Below are 22,838 nucleotides of genomic sequence, written 5' to 3' on the forward strand. Positions count from 1 at the left end.
GGCTGAGGCAGAAAGAGGCCGTCCAAACATGACAAGAGTTTGCAAGAGGGTTGAGAGTTTTAGACGCGCACAAAAGTCTGCAGCGCGCAAAGCACAGGGCAGTAAGCAAGTTTGCTCGGAAGTTTTTCCTACTCTCTGAAGCTTTCTTGGTATTAAGTATGGTTAAGAATATAGGCTGGAAGGAAAATTGCACAGCGGTGACTGCATAAGCTAGAACAGGCATCCCCAAACTGCGATCCTCCAGATGTTTTAGCCTACAACTCCCATGATTCTTAGCTAACAGGACCAGTGGTCGGGGAAGATGGGAAATGTAGTCCAAAACATCTGGAGGGTCGAAGTTTGGGGGTGCCTGAGCTAGAATGTAGTAAGAAAAGTGGGGGGGGGGGTGCCGCAAAAGAACAGTATGCGTTACTTCCTGGTGTAAATGGATTTGGAGCGTAGAGTGGTTCAGTCCACACACAGGCTAGGTTTGCTTCTCCTGGGTTGGTCCTTATAATACTTCATTTCTTTAATCGTTCAGTTTTGTTTTTTTATCTGCTCATTCCTCAAGTCTGCAAACAGTAGTCCTTGAAGTGAACGATCCTTTATCATTCTTGGGGTGCTTCCAGGTGGGTCATTTATTACAGAATAGCCATAGTACATTCATTCACATTTATTGGAGGTGAGACAGGGGTTTCCACCTTCCTTTTGTAATCCTCCCTCCCATGTTTCTTCTGGGTTTTTCCCACTGTACTGGGGAAAAGCTATCTTTTAAAAATAAAATATCGTACAAACTCCAGAGCTCTTTTGAGCAGTGAGTGTTTGCCTCCTGCCCTGACACTCTAACATTTCATTTCCTTCGTCAGGTGTATCTGACGAAGTGTGCATGCACACGAAAGCTCATACCAAAATAAAAACTTAGTTGGTCTTTAAGGTGCTACTGAAGGAATATTTTTATATTGCATTTCCTAATTTTCAGAAGAGATCCAGTTTACAGTTTCCACCATTGCCAGACCTGCTTTTTGTTTTGCTTTAATAAGTAGTTGATAACCCCAATGGCCACAGGACCACTGTTCTGTTTAGTTCATCCTTGCCCACACTGATTGGCAGCCTGGCTCTATCCTGTCTGTATGTGACAGGAACTGAACTGGGACTTTATGAATGCAAAGCACAAGCTCTGCCACTGAGCTATGGCTCTTCCCCTGAAGGTAGCACCAGGAGTCACTGGATCGGCTTGACTTTTGGGAACGGGAGAAATCCCTTTCACTCTGTTTTTGCCACTGTTACTTCCCTTTCTCCCAAAATACTGGTCTCTTGTAGTGTACATTTTGTTCCAGTCCTGTTAATTCTGCATAACTTAAGAAGAACAGGAACATTCTCAGAGATCTGGTACTGAGGTAAGGTAAAGGTAAAGGGACCCCTGACCGTTAGGTCCAGTCGTGACCGACTCTGGGGTTGCAGTGCTCATCTCGCATTACTGGCCGAGGGAGCCGGCGTACAGCTTCCGGGTCATGTGGCCAGCATGACTAAGCCACTTCTGGTGAACCAGAGCAGTGCACGGAAACGGTGTTTACCTTCCCGCTGTAGCGGTCCCTATTTATCTACTTGCACTTTGATGTGCTTTCAAACTGCTAGGTTGGCAGGAGCAGGGACCGAGCAACAGGAGCTCAACCCCTCGCGGGGATTCAAACCGCCGACCTTCTGATCGGCAAGCCCTAGGCTCTGTGGTTTAGACCACAGCGCCACCCGCGTCCCAAGATACTGAGGTATTAGTCCATATATCTGAAAACCAATGTGGTTCTTCAGTGATGTAGGAAACGGACTAAGCAACAAGATGGTCACATTTAGTTCCGTGCCATGAAAAGCTCTATCTGCTTATTTCTGCACATTTTTGGGTGGTTGGCAGCCATAAACACAGATTCTAACAACAGTAGATAACAAACAAGTTCTGCAGGTATCTGCTTCAATGCTTACTGGAGAAGGGACTGGCTTCATGCCTGAGGCACTTGATTACTAACAAACGTAAGCAGATTCCTTTACACCTCAGAAGTTCCTACAATGTTCCAAAACACCTCTCCCATAGTCGTGAACCTTTAGAAAACTGTCTTTTTATTTATTTTGCCAGCTTTCTTTACCTGGAAATTGATTCAAGGACAGAAACATTGAATACATGACCTCTGAAGATTGGGTGGTGAATACCTGAAGCATTGCTATAAAATTGTAGGAGGACAGATTCTTCCCATTCTTCCATAAGCAATGCAAATAATCTTTTCTATAGATCTTCCGGGGGGGGGGGCAGGATGGGGGAATATCTCAGTCACACACACACAGCTGTCAATAAAAATAAAAAAATTCCTTCAGTAGCACCTTAAAGACCAACTAAGTTTATATTTTGGTATGAGCTTTCGTGTGCATGCACACTTCTTCAGATCTGAAGAAGTGTGCATGCACACGAAAGCTCATACCAAAATATAAACTTAGTTGGTCTTTAAGGTGCTACTGAAGGAATTTTTTTATTTTGCTTCGACTCAGACCAACACGGCTACCTACCTGTAACTAGAGCTGTCAATAAATTTGCCTGTTCTTGAATCTTTTAACTTCCTGATTACATTTGCTTTTATAGCTGCCTTGCCTAATCTGCACGGGCCTGCAGAAGTTTTCCTGATTATGAATTACAATGCCACAATCTTTGGGAGACACAGCAAAGAAGATTTGCTTGTTTATTGACTTTCAGCTTATGGGGAAATGAAGAGTAAAGTAAGCATAGTGCTGGCATGTGACTCTCATACCAAGAAACCCCGGCAGTAAAAGTGAGCAAAGCAATTTATGAGTCAGAACTGCAAAATCATAAGATTGGCCTAAAATTCACAAGACTTCTAAAACAAATATTTCTACCTATAACCTCATCTGGCTTTTTAATGATGCTGCCTCTGGGAACCTAATTTGGATTGTATTTGTCCTTAAAATACCTGAGACAAGGCTGAGGTTTGGTTTCCATTTTATTGATGATGAACTCAATATAGGATGTTGAAAGAGGAAAGTACAGTGGTACCTCTACTTACGAATTTAATGCGTTCCGAACACACATTTGTAAGTCGAAAAAAATTGTAAGTCGAATCCCATAGGAATGCATTGGGAGAAAAAATTCGTAAGTAGAAGCAACCCTATCTAAAAGTTCGTAAGTAGAAAAAATCCTATCAAACCACATCCAAGATGGTGGACGGAGCTCCATTCGTAAGTAGAAACATTCGTAAGTAGAGGTACCACTGTAGTATACTGGATGTTGATCAGGAACTGATCTCCTATGGCTTTCCAGGTGTTGTGGACTAAAGCTCCCATCCTCCCTGACCATTCGCCCTATTGGCTAGGGCTGATGGGAGTTAGAGTCCAATGCAGGAATTACAACTAAATTTCATTTGTTATTTGAACACATGGGAACAGGAAGCTCCCTTATATTGAGTCAGAGAATTGGCATGGCCGGATCATTGTTGTCTGCATCAGCTTTCCCTACCCTGGATTCCAACTCCCCTCAGATCATGTCAGCATGACCAATGGCCAGGGATGATGGGAGTTGTAGTGTGACAACATCTGGAGCAGGTTAGGAAAGACTGGTTTACAGTGGTACTTCGGTTTAAGTACACATTTGGTTCCCGAAGTCTGTACTTAACCTGAAGCGTAATTAACCTGAAGCGAACTTTCCCATTGAAAGTAATGGAAAGTGGATTAATCCATTCCAGATGGGTCCACGGAGTACTTAAACTGAAAGTACTCAAACCAAAGCATACTTAAAATGAGGTATGACTGTACACTGATTGGCAGCAGCTCTCCAAGATTTCAGAGAAACATGGTGAACAAATCAGTCACTTTCAGTATTTCTCAGTTTTCCAATTTTACGTTCAGCTCACCCCATTTCTATACCGGTATTTGTTGCATTTTAGTTATTTTTTAAAAGGGAGATCAGTATAGAAATAATTATATATACTGCATCTGCATTGATAACTTGCAGGCAGGTAAACATGTAGATTTCTGCCTTTGAAAAGTATTATGCTGAAGGAGATATCAGTGGTATTACGTATACGGGTTATGAGCTGATGCAAGCATGCAGAAGAAACATGTTACAGATCGTCCTTGACTGTACCACTTCAGAATGTAGGTGGGGGACATTGCTTGTTAAACTTCCTAGTGTATCAGACAGCTGGAATCTGGCCTAGCACCCAAGTTCCCTGTAGAGAGTTTTTGACATGAAGTGTCGAAACAAAGAAAAAACAAGATCCCTCCTCTTCAGGGAGGGGGGAATTTGCAGGCGGGACCCGCTCCACGCACCGAGCAGGGGGGACGTGTTCGCCCCCCTGCTCTACCTATACCTGCTGCCGTGCTCAGAGCCCTGGCTGGCCAATAGGGCCAGCTTGTGGGCGGGGTTACCTGCTTCAAATGAGCGCGGCAGCCTCCAGATTGCCCCCTTTTGCTGCTGCTCCTCATTGGATCTCCCGCCCACCCTCCCTTTAGGTCTTCCATTGGGGTGTTCGCTTTGACCTTGCTATGGACTTCGGTTGGTTGCCTTTGGTTGCCCAAGGGCCTGGTAGGAGTTTTTTATCCAATTGGCTAATTGGCACCGGCCTCTTGGTTTTTTCGCCTACCTCATAGCAATTCGTCACAACTTCTTCGGTATTTGGCGGTAGGCATTGGAATATGGAGTTGTCTGGTGTGTTCGAGGACTGGTTGTGGCCATCATCCAACCCTCCTCTTATAGGGGTATCCCCTTAAGGGATCCGGCGGTCGTGGATCCTGTTCTGACGCCCTGCTGGTGGCTAGGGCCATGGCACGACCCCCGGTAACACCAGGGGGAGCTTTCAGCTGTATTTGCATCAACAGGCTCCTTCCTCGGGGTGATAACCTGATATGACCCCCCCGCCGAGCGGGGTGGAGTCACGCTTGCTAGCGAGTCCAATACCTCTCACTTGCTCTAACCAATAAAGTTGTGGCCTTATTCTACCCATTAACTATAATACCATGTGTCACTGTGTCTTTATTTCTCGTGGGGGGCGGGTCCTCGAACCGCAAGCAAAACCTATCACCTCTTTACCATTGTAATCTGTGTGTGCGTGTGTTTTTTAAAAAAACTTCTGAACTGGCTCTATGGCTATGAAATCACATGATCTGCTATAGGTTGCTGAAGAGGCAGATTGCAGCTGCGAATCACAGTAGTTATATGTTTAGCAGTGAGGATTACTGAAGAGTCATGAAAGCCTTCAATCTCACTTCCTCTTTGAGCTTCTGAGTCTCTTAAGGACAGAACCAGAAGTCATCTGCAATAAACTCACTTCTGTTTTCCAGTAACATGCAGCTTCACTTCCCAGTGAAGGCGGTGAATGTTCTGTGTGTCTGGAGGCAGTGGAAGGATGGATGGCAGCTAATGGATTGAGGTCGAATCCTGACAAGATAGAAGTTATTGTTTCTGGGGGACGGAAGACAGGCAGCTGTGGGGGACTCCCTGTTCCCAAATGGTGTAACTGTGCCACTAAAAGACCAGGTGTGCAGCCTGCGAGTCATTTTGGACTCACAGCTGTCCATGGAGGTACAGGCTAATTCTGTGTCCAGGGTGGCTGTCTACCAGCTCCATCTGGTATGCTGGGTGAGACCCTATGGGCCTGCAGACTGTCTCATTAGAGTGGTACATGCCCTGGTTATCTCCCACTTGGACTACTGCAATGTACTCTGTGTAGGGCTACCTCTGTAATGACTCTTCTTCCTCCCATAAGTTGTTAGGGACAGATGACCTGCTCCCACTCCCAGAAGGAGCATGGCTGAGCCAAAGGCGTTTTGCTCTCTCAAATGCTGGCACTGCCTTTACTGGAGAAGTGCACTCCAAAATTCTATGTAGCATAGAAGGGCCCCAGCTGCTCCTCTCTTGTGTTTTAACTGCTCATGTGAGCACACAGTGTAACTGTCCATTGGAGCAGAACTCCCAGAAGGTTGCAGTTCAGTTTGCTTAAGGGTGATTTTTCAAGTACACCCAGAAACGGAATTGCAGTCTTTAAAGGGGTAGACCACGTGTGAGCAGGTATCTGCACAAAACATTTGGCGAAGATGACAAAGAGAAGATGGGCACGGCGCCTGGCAAGACAAGTTTGGTACAAACTCAGTACACCGATAGGGGTGAGGCATCGGGTGGAAGTGCTATATACTGATAGTACTGTATTTCAGTTGAAGCCTGGGCATGTGATCCTTGAAAGTATTGAGATCTGAGCCTTATGTTGATCCATTTCCCAGCGCCGACATGGGTCTAAATATATAGTCTAATTTATTGTCGGTTTCAGTTTTTTTAGATGTTTAGATGTTAAATGCCTAGATGTTTTAAATTTTGTATGGATAAATGTTTATTTCTGACTGACGGTCGAATAAAATTGAATTGAATTGACCCATTTCTCGAAAAGGAATCCTTTGGGAAAATTGAATATAGCCTCGTAAAGGCTATATTCAATATTCGTAAAGGCAACAATAAAAGGGTAGCAGTCAATTAAGTTTTACTCATAGCAGACCTTGAAAGTAATGTACCTAACTTAATCATGTTAATTTCAATAGGTCTACTCTGAATAAAATTAAGTCAAATGTCACCCAAAATCTCTTTCAATAAGGATTGGAGTTCCAAGCCTGTCATGTCACAAACAGAAGCTTTCTCTATACCTCATTGTCATGGGAGGAGGTGAGGTGGATTTTCAACCTGATAGGGTCATCAGGGGAACAATAAGCCTCCCTTTCCTCTGGTCCCAATTACAAAGGAAAGGAAATACCTGTAGTTAAATAGAAATCAAAGGCATAAGAGCAGGCTACACATTCAGCTTCATATCTATGGGGCCTTAGTTCCTTATCTGTTGCCTTCTGTGATATTCCCAAGATGTGTCTTGCTTTTGTGTCATGTACACTTTCTTAACACAAGAGTAATCCTTGACTTTAGCATCAGACCAAACTCTTAGGAGTTGTGGTATAAATCAGGGATGTGCACACTAGTAAATATATCTGCCAACGCCCTCAAAAATCCACCTGCTAGAGTCAGCTGCAAAATAGTAGATCAGCATTTAGAACTGAGCTAGAAGTTCTAAATGCTAGAAGAAATTCACAAGCTTTCTTCATTTTGAGAGCCTAATTTTTATTTTTAAAGCCCATTTGTTGTTGCTATTGTTAAGCACTTAGGAGTCAAAACCCTTACATCATTCCTGCATATCATCCTGCAATATAACAGTAAATTCCCATCTTATCTTTCTTCTGCCTTTGAAATGATAAGATAATGTAAGAAATAGCATTCTTCAATCCTGGCTGCTAGTTAGCCCCTTGAAGAACATTAGCATTTTAAAACATATTTTTTGTAAACCACTTGGAGGTTTAATTTAAGATCAAGTGGTGTAGAAAAGTTATGAAGTAAATAATCGAGCAAGCAATTATTTTATATTGAGGTCAACATACCTTGCTGTCATCATATGTTTCAAAGATGTGCTAAGATGCAAGTTAAATTACAATAAAACTGCTACAAAATTCTTCTTGGCATTTTTTTCATTTATATGTTAAATTCATTACCTGCAGAGCAAATATGGTGGCCCCATACCAAATTCAATAATGATAAAAACACAGTATTGTAACAAAAACATTAAAGTCATTACAATCATAGCAGAATCTGAAGCAGGAACGCCAGTAACTGGTCTGGACCTGACATGTTACTTCCAAATAAGGAGATGGTCTGTGTCTGAATGGGTGACTGCCGTGAACACCACCTTGGGTCCCATGAGAGAAGATAGGCAGGAGGATATCAATGTATGTATGTATGTATGTATGTATGTATGTATGTATGTATGTGTTGTAAAAATTTGCGGAGCTACACGGTCCTAGGAATAAGTGGATCCTTGACACAGGTAGAGTCCAGGTATCCTGGCAGGCAGACGAATTTAAGCGTCTCCTGCCCACCAAATAACAGAGACCAAACCAGGACGTACGAAGCAAGGCACTTTTATTTTCGCTGTTGCAACAGGGTCCTTCCTCTCACGCAGGAGAACAAGGAAGGAACCCCAAACAAAGGTGTCCTGCCCTTAAAAAGAAATTTGAAATTGGTTTCAGCCCACCCCCCAGAAGCATCATCCATATGTCACAGAAGGGGTGTAGCCCAAGACCCCCCTCCCTAGATTCATCATAGGTACATCATGAAAGGGGAGGTCTGGTGGCAGTAATCTGAGCATCCTGGACCCTGCCCCCTGCCCCCAAAACCTAATCAACAAAAGAGAGAGATATTTACATTTCCCTGTTTCCCAGCCAAGTTAATCACACCCTTTTGTCTGGCACCCAGGTATCAGGATGCCAGGGATTATCACTTTAATTCCTGAGACAATGAGAAGGTTCCCCCCACTCCCCTTCTTCCTTGCAGAGGAACACCTGGTCAGAGAGAGAGAGTCAAAATGGTGTCAGTCAGGCCTGTCTTCCTGTGCTGCTTCAGACATGTTTCTGTACATTCATGTACATGTTTTATGAACATATATATATATATATATATATATATATATATATATATATATAACCTTAAAATTCTTATAACAATTGTAAATAAAATGTTTATAGAAGCCCAAAGTATTTCTCAAAATCCAAGTTAGCAACACTGATGTTGACCAGTTGTTCCTCGCTATGTACCGTAGCAAATTAAAACCATTGGTTGGTATTCAACTGCATTTTTTACAGTAGTGCAAATATTAGTGCTAGCACAGCAGGACTTTGCCCCCTCTCCTTCCCCTGCAGCCCAGAACACACCGCCGCCCACAAATCTGCTTTGGGGGATTGGGGGAATTCCTAAAATAAATTTAGGGAGTGCAGATTTAGAGGAAGAAGAGGGGGAGAATATTCCACTGCCCAAGGAGAAATCTTTGAACTTATGGAATGTTCTCCTTACTGCTGCAGCGAATGCCACCCATTTAAATTAGGTGTTGAAATGTGATACTTCATCTAGCCCTGTATTATTCTTCCTTTCCAGAAAAACACCTAGATAACATCAGCATTGCAGGAACCGAGTATTATTTCAGGAAGACAGAAAGCACTTTATAAGGGGACTCCATTGATTAAAGAATTGTTAACTAATCCCCTGTCTTTTGTTTATCTGAATAAATTTAAAAACATTTGCATATTGTGAAAACTTTAATATAAGGTGCCTTTTGAAATATTGAAAAAAGTGCTATGAATAGTTTAAAGAACTTACAATGTAATGAACACAATGCTGCCAGTTAAAAATTAACTACCTACCTACCTACCTCCACATTTTCTTTTGCAGTAACAAATCTGAAGAACAACAGCAAAACAAATGGGCATGCCAATTTAAGTACAGTGGTACCTCAGGTTATAAATGCTTTGGGTTACAAACGCTTCAGGTTACAAACTCCGCTAACCCGGAAGTAGTACCTTGGGTTGAGAACTTTGCCCCAGGATGAGAACGGAAATCCCGCGCTGGCAGCCCAGTGGCAGTGGGAGGCCCCATTAGCGAAAGCGTGCCTCAGGTTAAGAACGGTTTCGGGTTAAGAATGGACCTCCGGAACGAATTATGTTTGTAACCTGAGGTACTACTGTAATTAAGGGCACAGTCTTGTTTTCTCTTTGTTGCATGAGAAGGAAGGGAGCGGGAATCTCACGTGAACAGGTCCATCAGTTATTGTGAATCTGAATCTGTCATAGCCCAGTGCTGATAAAAGTGTTTGTTCGAAAATAGAAGAGAAAACCTTCAAGTAGCGTAGTAGAGCCTGGCACTTTGACTCCCATACTTCCCACGTGCCTTACAGGACAGCAGGAGCCAACCCCACTCTGTTATTTCCACGGTCAAAGACAGAGTAGTATTGGCCAATGAAAACATCCCCCAGAATCCAGAGCGGTCCAGCAGGGGGTTGCATGTCTAAGCCCTGGAATCCGCTGGTGCAGAGTGCCATCCCATCGCTATTCTCCTATTGGGGAACAAACAATTATAGATGTGAGAGCAAACAATATTATAAATGTGGGAGCAAATCATTCCCAATCCAGGATGCCAACATTCTGTACACAGAATAGGAGTTTCATCCATTGAACTGAAAATGCTTTGCTACAGGCTGTTTTTACCATTTTATATTTTTAAAAGGCAAATAAAGTGGAAGCACTGAGAGCACCACATGGCAACATGCACATGACAACACACACTCTTAACTGTGTGTGCACATGCCCACACCTTGTGAATTATTGTGTGTCATCATTTACTTGTACAGATTAAAATTCCCCCTTGACATAGCAAGTATGCATGGAAGCCGTGGCCCTTTCGTCCCTTCTTAAACTGTTTTGATTGTAGAGTTCCATTAAAGAGGGTTAATAGGTAACCAATTGTCATTACACAATCCAAGCTATGCAGCCCTAGGAGTTCTGCCACAGTTTTGTTTTGTTTTGACCTCTTTGATGCATGATCCCTATACAGACTTTTTCTGAATCTGAGTTCATGGAAAAGTTTCTTAACGTGGAAGCTATTATTCCGAAAGAAGAAAACACCAACAGAATTGTTCTCCTACCTCTTTCCTCAATGTGAAGCTAAAGAAAGATCTCACAAAATCTAGTCCATAATTCCTCAAGAACGGCAGGCATTCTTGTCTTGCAGAAGAGGACCGAAGAGAGGCAGGCCTTACCTGGAGGGTGTAGGCCTCTGGGGAAAGAGTGTAAGGGATCCCATTGATTGTGAAAGTGACGGTAGGCATTACATTCAGGTTGTTGCATTCGATGGCATACTGCAAAACAATGGAGATACTTGCAATGGTCCGAATACAGATTTTTGAAGTAAAACCAACCAACCTACCTATGCAATTTTGGGGAGGGAAGTCTACATACAAAAGAAGACACAATGGATGCATTCTTTCTTGCACTGGGTCATTTAAAGGTATGTGCATGTAAAGGCATTGGCTCATAAATATACATTTCAAACTGCATAAGGGGGGGGGGAAAGCTTGGAAGTAACAAGTTATAGCAGAAAACACAGCTGTCAGTGAAAAGGTTACACATCCCCCTTTCTCCCCATCTGTATTTCAGCAGCATGTGGCAGTGAGGCTCATGAAGTGATCCTCAATATGAGAATTAGGGGGTTACAAGCATATCCCTATTTTCAGCTGTGAAATATTAGACCTAGCTACATGATTACCTGGGTTTGGGCCATTTTCAATTTCAAACATGACTGATTTTCATGACAGCTTTCTCCCAAAGAACTTCCCAAATTCATTTGGGCTGTCATTTCAGAGAACTCCCCTTCCTCCAAAATAAGACCCTCACTTGGAAACTGTATTTAGCAGACACTTATGAGTACTTAAAGTAGCATGCCAAATACAGTACAAAGTAAACAACAACAACAAAAACAAAAAAACAACACCCCAAACCTAGATGGGTATAAATACGGATGGGCAAATCAGTCCATTTCAGTTTCTCTCAGCTTGCAAACAAACAACAAATTAATTAGCCCTCATGAAAAGCCATCAAGATTTTAGTGAGGATTTTCCCCAACATACACATTTTTCTATGTAATTTGTTTAAGATATATTTTTGCAAAGCAGTTTTCCCCCAATATCATGCATCTTTGCATGTTATTTTCACTAATAGATGCATTTATATTGTTATAAGAATTTTAAGGTCATATATATATATAATAATTGTTCATAAAACATGTACATGAATGTACAGAAACATGTCTGAAGCAGCACAGGAAGACAGGCCTGACTGACACCATTTTGACTCTCTCTCTCTGACCAGGTGTTCCTCTGCAAGGAAGAAGGGGGGTGGGGGGAACCTTCTCATTGTCTCAGGAATTAAAGTGATAATCCCTGGCATCCTGATACCTGGGTGCCAGACAAAAGGGTGTGATTAACTTGGCTGGGAAACAGGGAAATGTAAATATCTCTCTCTTTTGTTGATTAGGTTTTGGGGGCAGGGTCCAGGATGCTCAGATTACTGCCACCAGACCTCCCCTTTCATGATGTACCTATGATGAATCTAGGGAGAGGGGTCTTGGGCTACACCCCTTCTGTGACATATGGATGATGCTTCTGGGGGGTGGGCTGAAACCAATTTCAAATTTCTTTTTAAGGGCAGGACACCTTTGTTTGGGGTTCCTTCCTTGTTCTCCTGCGTGAGGGGAAGGACCCTGTTGCAACAGCGAAAATAAAGGCTTTGCTTCTCAAACTTCTCTGGTTGGCCTCTGTTATATTCTCCAACCGATGGAGAACCCAATAAGGGAATAAAGGCAGATTTTTGCCTATATCAATATGCACACTTTATACTAGTACGTGCATTTTCATACACATTTTAAAAAGGTAAAAGTAAAGGACCCCTGACAGTTAAGTCCAGCCGCGAACAACTCTGGGGTTGCAGTGCTCATCTCGCTTTACTGGCCGAGGGAGCCAGCATTTGTCCACATACAGTTTTTCCGGGTCATCTGGCCAGCATGACTAAGCCGCTTCTGGCGAAACCAGAGCAGTGCACGAAAACGCCGTTTACTTGGCTGCAAAACTGCATTGCAAAATTCAGAGAAGTGTGAATTTAAAAAAGGATGTCTGTGTTTCTGATTCTTGTGCTGTTTTGGAAGGTGCAAATCAGGTAAATTTGCCTTTAAATGTGAACTGGGACAAATCCCACCCCCCAGTCCCTAATGATGAAGGAGGAAATACAAAGGCCTAAAACCAGCAGGAAGTAAAACAGAAGTGCAAAGAGAAAAGTATAGAGCTTGCCCTAGAATGATGTGTGGCACTCCATCTGAGATGCTGTGGTGAGTTTATTTTCCAAATCAGAACCTACCTCCCCATCCATAGGTACTGCTCCAATTAATGTCTGCATTCGCTTTATATCTTCAGAAGGACCTGTGATGAGAGAAGTCCCTGTGTCCACTATAGCTTGGCATCCTTCTGCACAAAATTCAATTGTTCCACCCACCTGGATACTGAAAAGAAGGACAATGAAATCAGCCCTGAATAAAGGGTGCAGATGGTTGCTGCTCCAGCAGAACTGCATTGCTGCCCTTATTGCCCATCTTATCATAAGCTAACCTGACCAGAATACTCTTTTCCTGGATGTGTGATTGTTTACTTTCCAGGCTTGGAAAGTGTGAGAACCGAAGCCATTCTTATCTCTTCCATTTGTAGTGTACTTTAGTACTTCTTCTCTCTCTCTCTCTCTCTCTCTCTCTCTCTCTCTCTCTCTCTCTCTCTCTCTCTCTCTCAGAGGATGCCATGATTGCTTTGTCCTGTATATGTTGCTTAATAAATACTTAGCATGCACACACCTACGCTCCACAATAGTTTCTGCTATACTCTGCTGATTGAGCGTGCACATGGTCTTTAGATATGCGTTGCTGGTGCGCACCAGGACTGATTTGTGAACATCCCAGGCTGCACTTCATCAGGAAGATGCCCGGAGAGGTCTGCCTCATTCCAGGGGCTGTGTGGGGGCCCCAAGCGTGTTCCGACAGACCAGAATACTCTTTTCATTTTTAACGACTGCCATTTTCCTCTTGGCTTTTTGCTCTTTGCAGCTGTATCCATCTAGACCCTGGGCAACTGGTAAAGATCAGAAGATCCATAAGAGACAAACAAGATATTGCTTCAAATGCATCTTTGTATTCTGAGGAGTATGGCATGCAGGGGATTTAACCCTTTCTCTTGCTCTGTTTTCCCTTTGTGAATCACCTCCTGAAGCTGCCATTTTGGAGACTAGTGGCAGCTTTGGATGTTACAGGGGAAAGGAACACATCATGGTCCGAGTCTGGACTGGAGGACCCCCATGGCTGCATATTGGAATTCCAGGATTCTAATAGATATCACCCAACCAATGAGCTACTAAGCTTCAAAACTACAGGCAGCAGCTGCCTCCTTTACATAACTGGGGAAGGTAGCCTGGAATTTCTGCACCCAAGGCAATTGTCTAATAACACTTTCCATCAGTGCAAGGATATCTGCTTGTACAACAGAACTTCCCCCCTCCTGTTCTGGGGTTTCTCCCAACCCTCCGGAGCAGATCTGGGAAGGGCACAAGGCACCCATGGCAAGAGAAGTGGGGGATTTCCATTGCACAAGCAGATATCCTTGTGTGATGTCAGAGCATGCTAGTTGGATACTGCCCTCAGTTCCCTAGATTTTGGCCTTCGTTGATGTCAGGAAAGCATATTACTGATTTTCATTACAGCATTCTCTCTACAGACTTTCCCATCTTTTTCTGCGCTGTCATTTCAGAGAATTCCAACACCAAGAAATAAGAGGCGCTTACTTATCCAGTTGAATCTGCCAGTATCCCTGTTTAGTGACTGGAATCCAGTTGAGGCTTCCACTAAAATGGGAAGGATCAAAGCCACCAAAGATCAGTTCCCCTCCTATAGAGGAGTCTGGGTTCCTGGAAAAAAAATGGGATTTCTTTTTGATGTGGGCCTTTCCATCAGTGTAATTCCACTTTACTCCACTGGTATTTCACATGAATTCCCCGCCTCTTCTAAATCTCTGCATGTTTAAATAGTCACATTCTGCTTGCCTTTTGGTCTCAGTTTTCATTTATTTAATTTAATGCAGTTGCTGGCCTTGAAAGACAAGCCAGTGACTGGCATTGTTGGTCATGTTCTCATACCTGTTCAGGTAAACAGAGAATACTGGCAAGTTCACCAAGTTTTGAGCCATCATATTATCAAAGACGGGGGTGACTCCATCCACCGCCAGGGATGGGTAGGCCAGACCAAGGATCCCATCAAATTCTGAATCCAGAAAGGTGTTGCCAGGCTCACTGACACTCTCTGCAAACTGCTGATTGGCTACAGTGATTCCTTCAACCTGGAGGGCAGAAGTCCTACACATTATTTCTCATCCTATGGTCACGTAAGAAACCAGTTATAGTGAAACCCAGAAGGTAAAGTTCAGAGAGAAGGAAACATTTGGGATATTATTATTATTATTAAAATTTATTACCTGCCATTCAACTTAACGTCTTAGGGCTAGTTACAACTATTAAAACACAATGTTAATATCAAAACACAATAGTGAAAAAAAGTTTAAAGCAAAACTTAAAATTACAGAAATTATGTACAATGAAAGATATAACAAGGAAACATGAGAAGAGACTGGAGTTGATGCCTGACAACACAGACTCAACCAAGGCTTGGACTAAATAAATAATAATAATAATAATAATAATAATAATAATAATAATAATAATTGTACCCTGCCCATCTGACTGTGTTGCCCCAGCCACTCTGAGCTGCTGCCAGTTTAAAGTATACCATATTGGGATGGTAGTAAAGACTAATAGTATCAATCAATGTGAGGCAGTTTCATATGTTCAAGGTGCAGTAAATATTACAGGAGAATCTCTTAAGGCCCAAGACATGGTAGTCATTTTCTTTGAACATCCTGATTTATATGAACTAGGAGTGCTGAGCATCTTCTAAGATCAGGTCCTTTGGAGCTAGGAATAGTTCTGGACTTGAAACCCTGAGAAAAACAAGGATGCCCCCTGCTCCTACTCCTAAAAGGTGTTCATGTGTGGCCCTGTCTTGTCCAGGTAACACTTTATTGTCTCAAAAGAGTACAGGATATGATAAGAAGGCTTTGAGAAGCATAAAAGAAAGAAGTGGGTCTTCTACTCACAGTCACTTGATCCATTCCGATTATTCCCGTCAAGCTACCTGTGCCATATTGAATGGAAAAAGCAGTCCCCACTTCGCTGTAGGTGTTGGATTGTGATGGCTGATATCTGGAGTGTGTAGCTGTGGGGGTTTTATAAGGGGGGGGGGGGAATTGTGAGAACACTGCAGGAGTAAAATATGGCACTCCATAACAGGCATATGAGGAACATGTGGAGCTATAGCGGCATGAACCCTCATTGCCCACCCCAGCATATGCTTACCCTCAGAAGTGCCATTGTGTTCAATGGGTCTTTCTTTCAAGCAGAAATCTAGTGCAATGTTGCAGACAGATTCCAATGAAAAGTACTGTATATGTTTTGAGGTGAATCGGGTGGTATTTGTTACTGCCTTTTCAGGATGACAATACACAGTAATTGCATCTTAGAGTAACACCTGAGTTATTGGGGCCTCTATTAATCAGGATGGATGGGTGACATTTGATAACCAGAAACCTGGAGAACGCCCTAGAAATATGCATTGTGAGTGCCCAGAGATATTGTATTAATTATTGTGGGTTGCTTTATTGCTTTGTTAAAACTGAGTTTGCTTGAATTGAGCATCATCTACTATTGCCATTTGAGCACTAGTAAAACACCATATTCTGCATTACCCTATAGATGTGATTGATGAGTTTCCTAAAAACATTTTTTCCCTAGCCTAAAGTTTCCAGATTTGTCAGAAATCAATATTTATTGAAGTGACGTGGGTGGCGCTGTGGTCTAAACCACAGGGCCTAGGGCTTGCCGATCGGAAGGTCGGTGGTTTGAATCCCCGCGACGGGGGGAGCTCCCATTGTTTGGTCCCAGCTCCTGCCAACCTAGCAGTTCGAAAGCACGTCAAAGTGCAAGTAGATAAATAGGTACCACTCTGGCGGGAAGGTAAACAGCGTTTCCGTGCACTGCTCTGGTTCGCCAGAAGCAGCTTAGTCATGCTGGCCACATGAACTGGAAGCTCCTGCCAACCTAGCAGCTCGAAAGCACATCAAAGTGCAAGTAGATAAATAGGTACCACTCTGGTGGGAAGGTAAATGGCATTTGCAAGAAGCAGCTTAGTCATGCTGGCCACATGACCCGGAAGCTGTCTGTGGACAAACACTGGCTCCCTCGGCCTATAGAGCGAGATGGAGTGCCGCAACCCCAGAGTCGTCCACAACTGGACCTAACAGTCAAGGGTACCTTTAGCTTTACCTTAATATTTATTGTACCCAATTTTGTGCCTTAATGGCCTTTTGAGTTTGGGTTTTGCATTTCCTTGCTTTGTGGTTTTGTACAGTATCCACATGACACAGTCCAAACCAAAGTCAGCCACATATTTTGTTGAACTTTTTTTTGGCACTGCCGACATGCGTTGCCATACGTCCCAGACATTTTGCCGATTTTGCTGGGCGGACTCAGACACTGCTTCTAACAGTATCCTGGCTATGTCCGGGAAAATCCAACAAGTAGCACCACCACCCCAAAAATGTGTCCAAATTAAATTGAGGGGGGATATTTTAAAGAAAAATAAATGTAAACAGAAATCCAGAATAAAATAAGGTTAATATATAGATTGCAGAGAGAATAATTGGAAGTCATCACAAAGAATATGTTAATGTTGTTGTTTTTTGTTGTTCTTTTTTGTATATGGAGTCGGAGTGTTTTGTTTTTTTCGGTAATAGTATTTTCCCCCCTCTTTATCTTTTTTCTTTCTTTACTTTAACTTTTTCCTTTTCTACTTCCGTTTTGTAAAATGTTATGAGAGAGGAGAAGAAATTCAAATGTATGTATATGTGTTGTGTGTCTTATGTTTTTAAAGAAAGAAATTAATAAAATCTATTTTTAAAAAATAAATAAATTGAGGGGGGATATGAGATGCCATTCTGATGCGGGTGACATCATGTGGATACTTTTATGCAGCACCATCCCCCCCCCCAAAAAAAATTGCTGTGTGGAAACGACCTTGGTCTCACTGAACACAGCAAGACTTACTCCTGAGTAAACATGCAGAAGACTACAGTCAATTATCTTGCATTCACTATTAGACAATTCTTCCAGTGCCTTGCTTATTTACACAATAATTTTTTACTTAGAAAAATCACCCCAAGCTGCTTTTTCCTATAACCATTCCTCAGGGAAACTGTCTGAATGTATTCTTTTTTTCATCACTTATCATAGTAAATGCGCCTCCCTGTGGTGAAATCAAGATCACACCCTGACATGCAAAAAGAAGAAAGACTTAACACAAAGATTTCTATGGCTAATCATTTTCCCTCCTGACTGATCCTCTTATTTCCCTTCTTTACAACAGATTCTTCATTTTATAGCAAACACTCTCCAATCACAAGAGAGTACTGTAACTTGCAACACAATCGGCTGGGGAGGAAGATAATTTGGCTCCCATTTTACAGATGGGATAAAGTACAGTTTACATACCGCAGCCACCACATGCAGCCCAATTTAATTTGTATCACACAGAAGCAGTGATGATATGTGATCTATATCCAAGTATCAAGCTACTACAAACACCCATATGGGAATATCGGTAGGAGGCATAGGGAGAATTGCCCAACCCTATGATGGAGGGCCTGAGTGTGTGTGTGGTTTTTTTTTTAAAAAAGATTTTATTAAAGCTTTCCATCAAACACAGCTTGCCCTGAGGGCCACATTTCCTCATGAGCAATCTTTCAGGGGCCATATGCCAGTGGTGGATGGGCAGAGGTGAAGAAGCAGGTCAAGAAACAAGTGAGTCTTATCTCTGTACAGTCAGCTCCATGCAAAGCAGAGGTTTACACACACATCCCTCCAGCCAGGCAAGCAAGAGGCCTTATCACAATTCAGAAACAAGTTCTGGTGGCTGGCCAAAGCACTCGAGGATGGGTGTGGAACAGGGGTGTCTCCTGAGGGCAAGATAAGAGAGCTCTGGAAGGCCTGAGGTTCACCACCTCTGAACTGCATGGCAACAGCTTGCACAGAGCACAGTTTAAAGTGGGTTCTTCATGGGCCTCCATGATATGTAAAATCAAGATGTGACTCGTACATCAAAATAAAAAGCACTTTGTAACCAAGGAACCTGACCACTGCCTTCGCCTCTGGGAGTGGACCCTTATATATCACTTTTTTGCAGCTTATAGTGAATTTACTCTTTAAACACAACCAAAGTCCGCCAACAGCCCATCCCTCTCCTCCCACCCCCATCCATACCGCAAGCTTTGCTGACACAGTAAATGGATGGCACCCAGAGGTTGGAGGAACCTGTGTCAAAGAGCACAGTGAAATTCTGAGGAGGATTCCCAATGGAGATCTGTCCAAAATATTCTACCTAGCAGAAAGGAAAACAACAACATTTCTTTTCCAGGTATTGTGATGGAGAAATACTCAGCACAGCCACAGAAAAGCAGAAACCTTTCCCAACTGAATGGAAACCTTTGCCCATTCAGCGTTTCCAATATGCCCCTTTGCACAGACATGTGGTATTAGGGACTTCGAAAAAGAGACCTGAACTTTAGCTCTGTATCTTGACATAGAAGTACACAGTTGATGTGATATACCACCCCAACTTTCTAACTAAAACATCTTATTGATGGAAATAATGTGATTCTTTCCCCCTTCAGATAGCAATAATGCAACAACATTGGGGAAGCATCACAGAACAGCTAATAAAGCAAAACAATGTGTGGACAATCCAGTATAAATCTATCACTAATGCACTATTATTGCACCAGGGACATGTTGCAGAATATACTAGAGGAGCAGCGAGATAAACACCAGCCTGGCGGGACTGGAAGAGAGGCAGAGAATTAGATGGTATCCTGGTGGGGTTTGTGATTCTGCAGTGGATTTCCTGCTTGTAGGTGTGCTTTGCTGCCTGTTTCCACCTGTGCTGAACTTGTACATTTCAAAGGAAACCTAAGCTGGGTTAAGTGCTGCCCTCGGAACTTCTCCTTACTTGGAGGAAGTGGGGAGCACATAAAATTATAATTGTGTTCTTCCCCACGAGGGAAGTAAAATGTAGAAATAATTGGATTCATTACACATATGCATAGACTGAATGGAACCCTTTGTCTAAGACTGGAGCTGCTTTTCTAAGTGACCCATCAAAAAGAAAAGGAATAAGCCAACAGCTTGCAGAGCAGATATATGGCAAGGTGCCATATATTATCTAATTTCTGAATTTGTATAGATTCAGTTGAAAGGGGAGACAGGGAGCTTGTCTAAAGGTCCTTCATGCAAAAACCACACACAACAACAATGCAACATCTGTCTCCTTTGTCGCTGCCATATTGCTGCTTCTCATGGTTCCGCTCCAGCTCTTAACTTACATCAAAATAGTTGAGGAGTGGCTCATTGGCTTCCTGGATAGCCGAGCAGTCCTGGGTGTACTGGATCATATCCAACTTGTGGGCCTTCCAGAACTGAGACAGCTGCCCACGTTCCCTCAAAGTCTTCCTCAAAGATTTATGTCTTCTCAGGGGAACTCTGAGGGGAAGCAGAAGAAAATGTAAGTAATGCTGCACTGTAAAAACTAAGAAAAGCATTCTTATGAGGGACAACTATAGTTGCCACCAGCTCTATGGTTTCTATTGCTCATATCTTTAGAACTCTGTCCATGGCACATTTCTTATGAGTTCACCTCTGGCTTTGTTGTTGTTACCTGGTATCAACCTACTGAAGTGGCAATACTGCACTTTTTCTGCAGTTGGCCATTATTTGCCATGTATTGTTATGCACTCTGTGGATCCCATTAGCAATGCTCCACACAGTGTGAGATTTGATCACCACGCGCCTTTGCTTTGGAGCATCATTCACCATACATTCTTGGTGCACTTGTGTGCCAGTGTTGGAAGTCTGTGTGTTGTAACAAATTTGGGGCACTAGTTTTAAGTGTCCTGCAGTTTGCAGGATTGTACCTCACAGCTAAGCCTTGTGACTGGGCAATGTCTACTGCTTGAAAGAAGAAAAAATAAAGCCAAGAAAATGTGCTTACCTGTGAAATCCACTGGCCAGCCAAATACAAAACATGAAAAGGATCAACGGCTTCATCCTGGCAGTGCAAGTCTTATGCTTTCCTTGACTTGTAACAACTAAACAAAGGCTTTGTACTTATACCCACATGCCCAGCCCTGCCCAGCCCCTGTGATAAAGCTGAAGAAAAAATATACAGCATAAAGGCCACACCACTTAATGTCAATATAGCACCTTGGAAGAGAAATGAGTCATTGTACCTGTGTGCCAGTCCAGCGACAAAAGATTAGGTGATTTCTGGACACTCAATCAGGAAAGGGGAGGAATAATGGCACCCACTGTATATAGATAAAGGCACCAATGTCCTACCTGTCTGTATAGAGTTTCTGAAATTGAATATATATGAAGTAGCTCTAAGTCTTAATGGTGTCACTGCACTTTTTATTACTTTTGTACATGCATACAATAGGCAAAATTGTATGCAAAAATATGCATACTTTTGAACATTGAAATGCTGATGAATTTTCACAATGTCTTTTTTTAAAGGACATACCATATATTCCGGTGTATAAGATGACTGGGCGTATAATATGACCCCCAACTTTTCCAGTTAAAATATAGAGTTTGGGATATACTTGCCGTATAAGAAATACGACCCGGCATATAAAATGACCCCCGACTTTTGAGAAGATTTTCCTGGGTTAAAAAGTAGTCTTATACGCAGGAATATACATTATGTAGAAATGCAAAGAACTGATTTTGTTGTTGTTGTTGTTTAGTCGTTTATTCGTGTTTGACTCTTCGTGACTCCATGGACCAGAGCACGCCAGGCACTCCTGTCTTCCACTGCCTCCCACAGTTTGGTCAAATTCATGTTCGTAGCTTCGAGAACACTGTCCAACCATCTCGTCCTCTGTCGTCCCCTTCTCCTTGTGCCCTCCATCTTTCCCAACATCAGGGTCTTTTCCAGGGAGTCTTCTCTTCTCATGAGGTGGCCAAAGTATTGGAGCCTCAGCTTCACGATCTGTCCTTCCAGTTGAGCACTCAGGGCTGATTTCCTTCAGAATGGATAGGTTTGATCTTCTTGCAGTCCATGGGACTCTCAAGAGTCTCCTCCAGCACCACAATTCAAAAGCATCAATTCTTCGGCGATCAGCCTTCTTTATGGTCCAGCTCTCACTTCCATACATCACTATACACACTATACGTCTTATACGCAGGAATATAGATTATGTAGAAATGCAGAGAACTGATTTTAAGATTGGAAAAATGAGAAACCGAGAGAAGTCAAAATTGGCAGATTTTCCCACCCATATCTCAACCACATTTTATCTGTCCTGACAGATACAACTAATGTCTATGCAAAGTTGAAAAACAAAACCTGAAGATATTCAAAGCCTCAAATGTCAAAATGCAGTTTGCCCTATAGTGTGGTTCTCTTTCATATGACTATTTTTGGTATGCTGATGTTTGATATAATGATTCTTTAATGGGTTTGTAGTTCGAGCATAGTTTTTGATTATAAAATGTGTCTTGAAGACCTACTCTGTGATCTTATTCACAACATCCTTTGTAGTTCATCTCATCTGAAAATAGGCTCCAGCTGGCAACCAAGTTTCATCAGTATCAGGAAACAAAATGCCAAAGGAAATCATGAGGCTACACAGGAAAAAGAACAGTTCTGATAGCAAAGATTATGAACACTCTGTTGCAATGTGGCCTTCATTGCCATCACTGTCAAGCAAATATATTGCCTCTTGCATTACAGGATCTTAGAGAGGTAGATGAACTGAAAAATCACCCAGTCTAACATCAAGCAATCAAAGAGCACCATCTATTCAATATTCCCTTACAGATCCACCAGGCTCCTCACTTGCAAAACACTCTCCTCTCCCTATGCAGGCAAGGAGAAGGCAGGCCCTTTCCTACCCAAACAGTGGGCTATCCATTGGGTGCCCAACATTAATGGATGGTGAAATGTGTGTCTATGTGCATTTTGCCCGAATATGTTCCAGGGAAAGGCTGAAATTGCAACTGTTGCATTTAAAGCACCTTTATATATTCCGGTGTTGTGATGTGAGCTGTTTTTTTTTAACATTGCTGCTTTCTTGTTGCAAATGGACCCACCTTACCTGAAGCACATCTTCCTCAAATGTATGTTTACTGCTACCATCCCACTGTCTACCCAATACCGGTATGTTGAGTGGTGTGGTAGTGGGGGCTCCAAGATTTGTAAGTTT

At 42.6% G+C, this 22,838-nt stretch overlaps 1 protein-coding gene across 1 annotated transcript; it reads right to left on the reverse strand.

Moving 5' to 3' along the window:
- Window positions 1-7,865: 7,865 nt before the first annotated feature.
- On the reverse strand, window positions 7,866-20,692 carry CTSE (cathepsin E). Its single transcript, XM_035123991.2, has 9 exons — window positions 20,621-20,692; window positions 19,956-20,112; window positions 18,838-18,955; window positions 15,621-15,739; window positions 14,608-14,807; window positions 14,257-14,379; window positions 12,793-12,934; window positions 10,644-10,742; window positions 7,866-9,941 (listed from the first exon to the last, which is right to left on the reverse strand). Exons 1-9 carry the CDS (start codon window positions 20,674-20,676, stop codon window positions 9,777-9,779), a joined length of 1,179 nt encoding a protein of 392 aa, XP_034979882.1. The 5' UTR covers window positions 20,677-20,692; the 3' UTR covers window positions 7,866-9,776.
- Between the last annotated feature and the right edge of the window lie 2,146 nt (window positions 20,693-22,838).

This window comes from Zootoca vivipara, chromosome 7 (assembly GCF_963506605.1).
Source record: "Zootoca vivipara chromosome 7, rZooViv1.1, whole genome shotgun sequence".
Taxonomy (NCBI): Eukaryota; Metazoa; Chordata; class Lepidosauria; order Squamata; family Lacertidae; genus Zootoca; species Zootoca vivipara.